This window comes from Arachis ipaensis, chromosome B06 (assembly GCF_000816755.2).
Source record: "Arachis ipaensis cultivar K30076 chromosome B06, Araip1.1, whole genome shotgun sequence".
NCBI classification, from domain to species: Eukaryota; Viridiplantae; Streptophyta; class Magnoliopsida; order Fabales; family Fabaceae; genus Arachis; species Arachis ipaensis.
The window spans coordinates 3,130,865-3,140,751 of NC_029790.2; the positions used below are offsets into that span (position 1 = coordinate 3,130,865).

General features: G+C 32.1%; 1 protein-coding gene and 1 long non-coding RNA gene across 3 annotated transcripts in view; both read left to right on the top strand.

The window, feature by feature from the left end:
* LOC110263876 lies at positions 1,197 to 4,252 on the top strand. The gene is made up of 4 exons (XR_002349611.1): positions 1,197 to 1,296; positions 2,406 to 2,464; positions 3,231 to 3,449; positions 3,561 to 4,252. It is a non-coding gene; the product is annotated as an uncharacterized LOC110263876 (long non-coding RNA).
* The window catches only part of LOC107645381 (serine/threonine-protein phosphatase 6 regulatory ankyrin repeat subunit A), a 1,950-nt gene continuing 85 nt past the window's right edge, over positions 8,023 to 9,887 (top strand). The window contains exons 1-3 of one of the 2 annotated variants that reach the window (XM_021103736.1): positions 8,241 to 8,367; positions 8,415 to 9,064; positions 9,186 to 9,887. The exon at positions 9,186 to 9,887 is cut by the window's right edge and continues 85 nt beyond it. In XM_021103736.1, coding sequence (XP_020959395.1) covers positions 8,511 to 9,064; positions 9,186 to 9,771 — 1,140 coding nt within the window. In that variant the 5' untranslated portion in view covers positions 8,241 to 8,367; positions 8,415 to 8,510 and the 3' untranslated portion in view covers positions 9,772 to 9,887. Of the gene's footprint in view, positions 9,065 to 9,185 lie in introns of both variants that reach the window. The other variant, XM_016349393.2, reaches the window with a different exon arrangement.

The window sequence follows — 9,887 nt, forward strand, 5'->3', positions numbered from 1 at the left end:
GTATATCGACCTAAAATATTTTGTTGTTTACCTTTTTTTGTTTTACATGATGGATTGGACCGTTCTCAACTTTAATCATTACAATATTACAATATTCACACATACTTTACACTCAAACACCAAGCACCAAAAATTTTAATGTACTACTAACCATTATTCAAATCTTGTGTACACCTATTGCAAGGCAAGAATCATTATCTTTCTTTAGAAGATTTTATGGTCATGTTTGTTTACAGAGGCTATCACTGAAACTAAGAGACTGAGATTTAGTATTATATTTAGTAATTAGAGACTAGAACTAAAATTTTTTCTTTTAATATATTCAGAAAATAGAAACAATAGGTTATTTAAAATTTTTAAAATAGAAACTGAAACTTTAATAACATTTTCTTAAAAAATATCTTCATTTAATCCTTTAAATTCTAATTCTACCCCTTTTAAAAACAAATTAGGACTTATCTCTTTATCTTTATTTTAAATCAAATAAAATAATAAAACATAATTTAATCTTTTAGACCTTAAACTAAATAGTAAATACATAATTTTTTTTTTTTTGTCTTGGTAATCCGTTGAACTTGGTGGACAGGTTCGTGTATAAGTCTGTTTTGGTTTTGGATTCTTATTGGGCCAAATTAATAAAAGAATATACAAGCCTGAATTGCAATTGGGATGACGGGTTTAGTGATGCGACATAATTGTAACTAATGTATGTTTGGGCTTCTTAACAAATACATATTTATGGGCTTACAGATTCCGAGAGTTGTATTTCATACCAAGCTTGTAATAACATGACCAAAAAAAAAGCTTGTAATAAGAGTCATCTGGTCTGGTCAAAAAACAAAATACAGGTTCATATAGTGAGAAATCTTTTGGTCAAAAAACAAAATGCGCTCATTAGAGAAATCAGTAGATGGAAACAGAGAAACTGAAAATTTTCTTTTGTAAATATTTATAGAGAGGATAACAGATATTCAGATTGTCTGACGCGCAAAAATTTAAATCTAAATCCAGGATATCACTTTTGGAATATACCTCCTACAGAGATAGTTAGTTTACTAGTTTTTTTTTTTGTGACTAGTTAGTTTACTTTGGATATAACTATTTAGGTTTCTTTTTTCTTGACCGTTGTCGATTTCAGATGCACTAAATCTTGCTACTATCAGCCAAGAGGCAGCAGTTCGATAGCAAAGTGGTGACGCCAGAAAGCTAACCGGTGGATATTCATCGTTGGAGATGGGAGAGAAGAATGGTGATGGATATCTTGCCATTGAAGATGTTATCGGCTGTGAGGCAAAGGTAAGCCTTTTTTTTTTAATTTCAAAATAAAAAACTACTGTATTTTTTTCTAATCTTCTTCTGTTTTTATTTCAAAACATTTGTTTCCCTTCTTTTAGTTTGTTTCGTGTGTGTGTTTTTGGGTTTAGGTTAGATCAAAGCAAGAGCTCTTTGCAGAGGCAAGCCACTAGAGAAGTATATCTATGTCTTTTTCTTATTTCTTATGCTGATGGGATATAATGCACTGTTATTTCTTCACCTAAAATTTTATTTTGACTTTTTAAAGCTTATTTGCTTCATTTTATCTTTTCGTTTTAATTTAATTGTTGTTTTTGTTCTGAGAACGTTGCATATGGTTATGTTGTTTGCTTGCTTTATTAGTTGGTTAAACTATAAATTGTAGATCTAGCATCATATGGTTATGTTACCTTAGCTTCCTGATAATTGTGGTTAACGGATTATAGTTGTGTCCTACTTATTGATGGAGGGAAAGAACTTTTAAGATTTTCAATTAAAAGATAAAAGAACTTCTCAATGTGTGGAAGAAAGATGCTCTTTTTATTCTGTGTTTTGCGTTTTCTATCTACATGGTCGTTTTTTGTGCGAGGAAGAGATTCTTTTAGGATTTATGAGTGAATTTTGCACATGGATGATTTGAATAAACTGTGAACTATAATCTTGCAATCGTTGGGGTTTTGACCACTTCCTTTTTTGTGTATTTTGTGTATCTCTATCTGTAATTTCGTGATCACATGATTCTATTATCATTATTAAAATGATTCACTTTGAGCTTCTCATTAATAGAATAGGAAAAGTAAAGCTTGATGTACTATTAGATTTTCAAGTAAAGAAAAACCTATTGGTAGAGAGAATATTGGAGAAAAGATATTATTTGACATTGAAACTTTGTTTGTTGAAGAGATTGCTTTTGTGGTAAGTTCATTACTTTTTTAGATCCAACAATGTGTGAGCTTCTTTTTCAATCTTTGAATATTGATATATAAAAAATTCATTTTATCATTGTACAATTTCTGTAGGACGCAAATACTCAGATGTTGCATATTCAATTAGTAGAAAGTGTTTCTTGGAAAGATCTAGCATTTTTTAAGTTCTTCCATTTCTTCATGCAGAACATATTGGTGATATATCGAAAGGACTGAAGGCATATCGCAAGATTATTTTTAAAGAGGTATTATTCAAATTTTCTTCTGAACTATGGATGTTGAAAGGGTTAGACTGATATTCATTATTATCTTTATTTAAGATTAGATGTATTCGATAAAGATAATTGCACTATAATTCACTCTTCAAAAGTGAGGATCACAAAGTGGTACTTCCCCGTACTCTCAAAAAAAAAAGTATCCAAGAGACACACTTACCTTAAAGTATTTTTTTATTTCCTCTGCACTGCACCACTTCAGTTTATGAATGTAAACATGTAATAGCTGAATCTTAATTTAAAAGAATTAAAAAAACTCAAACTACAAGTATGCATATGCAGTGAATTAATTATTCTTTTATCTTTAAATATGCATTATTTAATTAATTTCATTCAAAGAATATACACAGATAGTGATCAACAGTGAATTGCTTTATATTATGGCATTTTCAAAGAATTAGCTATTAATAAATTTTTTGCAAAGTTACCATTACAAATAAATCATTCCAATAGGCAATAATATTGATGTTTCTTAAGGTCCTTTAATGATTTGCTTTAATAAGCATTCCATACTTTGTTTGCTCTTAGCGTAATTCTAAAATTATTATTGAGAAGTTTGACTAAAGGACATACACGTTTCTGTTGTTCAATCTGGAATTTTGATTTAATAGATTACTTAGATTTATACATGGTAGGGTCATTTGGGAACTTCATCATGATTCGGAAAAGGCTTTATCTTTATTTGAGCAAGTGATTTAGTGTGTTTGTTGCTGTTTACTGTTTTTGTTGTTGGCAGTAGTCGCATCTCCAAACATGTTCTTGACATGAAGAAGTCAGTATTTTGGCTTGGTTGTGAAGAAGAACTTACGACAATGATGAAAGGAAGCTCCATGGAAGAAGGAGAAGAGGGCGGCGATGATGGAAACTGATGGAAACTCAGATAACGCTGTCCAGTCAAATGCAATTGAATATAAATCATATAAAAAGCTCCCCATAGTATTGTACCCAAACAGAGGTATTATTCTATAACAGAGGTACTCTTGATTATTCTATTTATTTAGGTTTGATGCATGTAATCAGCAGCCCTTATTTTATAACATATAGAGAATAAATAATTTTCTATCAGCCATCGGTGACTGTTGATGCAGCTGCAAGGAGAAAGAATAGTGCCACGGTGAGTGGTGTTACGACCGTCACTAAAGAAGGAGCAGTTGGCAACAAGTTGAAACACCGGTCAAAAGAATGGAGAGTTCTGAGATCCTGTCATCCGCAGTATGGGTAACTTTTCTTTTTTAAAAGTAGAAATTTATTTTTATTTTTCTTTCTTTTAAAAAAACGTTACAGAAAATACCATTAGGGTTCGAGATTCAAGCAGAGAGAAATCTATAACTATAACAATTTGACAATTGTATAGATTTTGTTTCACTCATTTTGTAAAACAAATAATTTTTTCCCTTTTTTTAACTTCAGAATGGGATATTGATTATGTGATGGTGCTCAATCAAGTCCTTCAAAATGATTTTTGCAGCTTATGAGTGCTCTTCCAATACTCTCATTATCCTCCAACATAAGTCTATTGTAGTTAAAGTTTCACTTTATCAGTTTGAGACACTATTTGTTCTGTTTTTTTTCTTTTTCTTTATCTGACATTGCATATCTGAGTTTGATGTGATGATATTGGGTTATTGTCAAGGTATTTTCTTTACTTTTCATGTGAGTTGTTCTTCTTTCAGAGACTAATTTTTTTCTTTTGCAACCAATATGCATATATTGACTTTGATTGCTTCAGTAGTGCAACTATACTTAACTCTAGGCATTGATTCATATTTTGACTCTGATAATTTGAGATTCTAGCATTATGAAGTGTTAAAAATGCATGAATTAGAGTATGTATTATAAGACATATATTCTTATACTGTTATACAGTGTCATGATTTATTTGTCCTTAGAAATTGGTTTTATTTTTGTGTAATATGTTTGGGATATTAGTGTACTTTTTTTTCATGGATAATTTTTTATAACTTGGAAGTTGAAATTGTCATTCTAAGAAATAGTTGCCAATATTGAACCTAGCTGTAAATGATGGCATGCAGAAAAATTATTAAGAAATCAAATTCAATTTTAAAATACATTTCTCAAAATTTACAATTGAGGGATTAATTTCATGTTCCTTTAAAAATTGAAATGAAAAATTCGGTAATAAACTTTATGTAAAAAAATCATCCAATTAAATATTCATTACCAAGATTTAAAGGGATACCTGACTTTATTATTAGCTTTTTACTTCTGCCAAGATAGCTATTTTTATTTGTGATTCTTTAGTGTGTGGTTTTAAAATTATGAAGTGTAGAGTATGGAGGAGGGCAGCAGTTTAAGGGTCATTTGTTTTACGACGAAGGGTTTTAGTGTGGATCACTTTTTGTAGGTAAGTTTAAGTTTCACCAGTTCTGTTTAATTTTTAAAGGTTAGTTTTTAGGACTTGCTTTTTGGCTTTGCTCATTTTGGTTTTTTCTGGCGTTTTGTTCCAATTAAAGGATTAGTTTGTGTATATGGAATGTTCACTGTTTTTTATTCATATTTTCTAAAAGGATTTATTATGTTATTCTTCACCATTCAGGAATTAGGTTGAATAAGTTTTGTAGGTTGGGAATTCATAGTTATGCATGTGTCGGATGTAGATTAGATGAAATATTGTTGCGTTTTTTTTTTTTGTTTCACCTTTTGTTTATGTATTTTTGGTATCTTAAACATATATTGTGGAAGCATTTTTATGAGGTGACACTTTGTTTGATATCGATTTTTATTGGTTTAAAGTTGATTGAGTTAAGTTATTGTAGCATATTTGGGATTGGTAATTGATCTGTAAATTTAATAATATTTAATGTCTATGACCAATTTGAGTCTAAGAAAATAATGACTAAGTGCATATTATAAGCATTAGAACTAATAATATTGTCATAGATAATTGGGTATTAGGTAAGAAAGATGTTATATTTTTGCTCCATTTACGTTCAATTTTAAAATTGGGTTACTATCTTTTATTGCGTTTATTGAACTTAATTTTAATACTTTTAAATAGTTATCTTGGATGTGTCTGCATGTTTTAGCTACCCATAAACCTTTTGAGCTTGATTTTCACATGTCTTGCAGTTTTCTTTATTGGTGGTAAATAAAAAGATTCTACTAGCTGTATTGTATTATCGGTTGTTATTTAATTTTATTGTTTTCGTCTATATTGGCTGAATTGATTATGCTGCACAAGTGTATAACTCATAACTTTTAGACAATTAAATACCATTATATTTATCATTAATTTTTGTTCTTTTTTAGATCTATATTTCAATTTGTGCCTTTTCTTTGTGGTATATTGATCTTTTGTAACAAAAATGATTTTATTGAAATGGTAGTTTATTTAAAACTGCTGTGAACATTTTTTAGATCTTCTTAGGATTTATTTATTGTTGCTTTGTCTTTTTAATAGGCAAAAAATTGACATATTCACGTGGGTGGTTGAAATAATTTTGGATAGAAAAATTATAAAGGCAAGTTGTTGTTTTATTAAAATTGATATTCACGTGGATGAAATTTTACTACCAGTTATTCTTTTATTTAGATTTGTTAATAATATTTTTATAATTCCTATTCTTTACAAATTCTTTACAAAAAAGTAAATTGTTCAACTTGCAAAAAGTTTATTTTTTGTACACTCATGATAGAATGTTTAGACTTTATAAGATGCATTACTTATTTTGATTTATCACTACTCGATATTTGCAAGTTCTGTTATCTATTTTTTCTATCTATCACCATACCATTTTCATAAGGGTAGTTGTCATATTTTTTCAAAGTTCCAGATAGTCGTTCAATTTTAAATGGAAAGCATATTCATATCATAAGATAAATAATTATTTTTGTGATATTTTCAGTTACATTGGATCTGAGCAACCTCCGGTGAAGTATCTAGAGCTAAGCAACAATGGAGATTTTAAAAATATGAATGTTACCGAGTTTCCAAGTTATTGAAGTGGGTGTCATACATTGTTATTGTGCTTTCTTTTCTTTTTTAGTTTTTATTCAAAATATGAGAATTCAAAGCATTGTGGTATTAGAATGTGTAACATCTTTTAGGATTCTTCTTTTCTCAATATTTTTATGTTCAAATATCTTATGTGAAACTAAATAAACCCTTTTTAAATAAAAAAAAATTTATTTTATATTTTTAAAATTAAATATTAATTTTTAATTTTTTTAATACGTTAGACAAATACTTTTAGATAGGGTTGTACATGGATCGGATAATATCCGCATATCCGCGGTAATTATCCGCATCCAATCCGAATTTTGCGGATATTATCCGATCCGTAGAGCCATCGGATCCGCACTATGGTATGATCGGATTGCGGATTTGGCAGTGATATCCGCAAATCCGATCCGCAAATCCGCATATCCGCACATCACATATAAATAGCATAGTTTAAGAAAATAAATCCTAATGTGATATAAATTTTAGTGTGTTGTTTTATGAATTTTATGATATCTTGTTTTTTATTTTTTATGTTGTACTCCGACTTAGAATAATTAAACTTAAATCTTGTGTTTTATTATTTTTTTTATTATTCAAGAAAACTTTTATTGATAATATTTTAGAATTAAACATGCTTAAACAGGTGAAAAATGAATTTTTTTTTTGTAAAAACAGCCAAATGAAATTTGAAAATATTTTTTTAATTATGCGGATATACCCGATATCCGATGCGATCCGATTCGCAAGTATGCGGATTGGATCGGATCGGATCCGGCCTGAAAAATTGCGGATATCGTATCCGACCCGATCCGATGAGGGCAGTATGGATCAGATAGAATTTTAGACTATATCCGATCTGATCCGATCCGTGTGCAGCCCTACTTTTAGATACTATAACAATCACCTTAAATAATATAACTTGTATATTCTAATTTTAAAAGTTATATTAAACATAAATATAAAAAATTTTAAATATTATATTTAATTATTTTAAATAAATAATTTTTATTAAATCATAAATACAATCAATTTACTACTATTTTTATGATTTTCAATGATTGGAGTACTCAAAAATAATATAATAATCNNATACTTCTTATTTATAATAATAAAAATCAATCATTATTAAATATAATATAAATATTAACATTGCTCATAATATATAATATGTAATAGAAAAAAGCTGAAAAACATGTCCTTCTCTATTTTTTTTATCGAAGATATAGAAACTCGAATTCAAAACCTCTTAATTGAGTATAAAAAGACTATGCTATTTGAGCTATTGCTGCTTGGCATGTCCTTCTCTATTGTTGCAACTTTATCTCAATGCAAATTCACTAGAATTCATTATTCAATACGCATGCATGATGCATGAAATAAAATATTACTATCATTATGCCAAAATGATTGTTGACTTGGTCACAAATACGAAGAAGATAAACTAATACATGACGCGGTACACACGAATCTTCTGGGCGCCTACACACTTGAAAAAGACGACTTTGAAGACTCGGTTACTCACATGTTTTCTTCCCTTGTCCTCTCTTGTGATCACTATTGACTAAACGTTCCATCACATTCAATTCCAAATAATCTTAAACAAATATTAAATACGTTAATTCAAGCAATATAAAGAATTCCATCAACGACTCATTCCAATAATAATCATCAACATACACCTTTCCCCATCTTCACACTACACAAACCATATCTTATTATATACCAATGAAACATGAAGATTAAGAACCCTAATTTAAGATTTCACAAAATATGGACAGGTTGGTGAAACCAGATGTGAAGGAAGTTGAGATGATTTTTGAAAAGACTGATGAAAAGTGCAGCGCAACGTTCAGACTCACCAATCTCATGCACGCCATGGCCGTCGCAGTGTCACTAACCACCACAAACCCTTCTTCTCCATTCTCCATAGACATTCCACTCTCCACAATCCCACCTCTTTCTTCTTCCACATACACCATCTCGCTCTCTCATCTCTCAGATAATGGAAGACTTTTCTCCACAGCGCCGGAGTCCGTCGCAGTCGTAACCTCCATGCTCCTAGCTGGAAAGTCACACAACTGCGATGACCTCCGCCGCCTCTTCTTGAAGCCAGGACCGCACGTGTTCAACGACGCCGTCATCCCCGTTTCAATAGTTGGCCCTCACTTCGCAGAGTTCCTCATCTCAAACCACATCCCCCGAAGCCGTTCCCTTCTCCACAAAGCCATATCAAGATGTCCACCGTCGCAGCTCACGGATCTGTTGACTTACGCCGTCGAATGTGGAAACGCAGAATCCGTTGCCGTTTTGATAGATGCCGGAGCAGACTCGAACTCCAAGGACTCAAACGGAAAATCACTTGTCCCCTTGGCGATTCGAGCAGGGAACGAAATCAATGTGGTAAAGGTCTTACTAGCTTCTGGTTGCGTAATTGAAAACAAGGTGGACTTGGTTTTGCACGAAGCTGCGGCGGCGAATAGGGTAGATCTCATGCGGTTACTGTTTGAATTTATCGGCGAAGATGATGCTGACGTGGATTCGGTGAATCACGAAGGTAGGACTCCAATTCACGTGGCTGCGCTTCACGGACACGTAGATGTCATCAGGTTCGCCAATTTTCCAGATAATATAATAATAAGTGATAGTTTTAATATCTGTTTTTGTCATAAGTTTTTTAAAATATTACGTTAACTATTTAAAATTAAAGATTATTATTTAAATAATCAGGTATTGTGTTTCGATGAGAGGGAATCCAAACGTTGTGGACCGGAAGGGGTGGACGCCGTTGCATTGTGCAGCGTCGGAGGGGCAGTTGGGAGCCGTGGAGAGTTTGTTAGCGGAATGTGGGTGCGATGCGAAGCGCGCGGTGGATAGAGAGGGGAAAACAGCATTTGCCATAGCAATGGAGAATGGACACGTGGAATTAGGAGATTTGCTGCATTGGGGGGACGTGCTGTTTCGGGCGGCGAGGGTAGGGGACGTGCACGGGATGGCAAGCTGTTTGACAGTTGGGGGAGCGGACGTGAATGGAAGGGACCAGAACGGGTGGACGGCCCTGCATTGGGCTGCATTGAAAGGAAAGGTGAAGAGCGTTGAGGTCTTGATTGATAACGGTGCTGAGGTTGATCCCGTTGATGAGGTTGGGTACACTCCGTTACGGTGTGCCGTTGAGAGTGGTCACTTGCAGGTTGCCCTTTTTTTGGTTGCTCGTGGCTCGTGTGCAACTCTTGATACTATCAAGGCCTCTAAAGGCCTCTTTGCACCTCCTAGATTATTGGATTCTTTTGGTAAATTAACGAAACATGTGCTGTGACTAATGATTAATGAAGACCTTAACATAATCATTTAATGCAGATAGGTTTTACTTTGCTTTGCTTGTGGATAATGTACATATATATTTCATCAGCTTTCAAATGAAAGTTTATCACA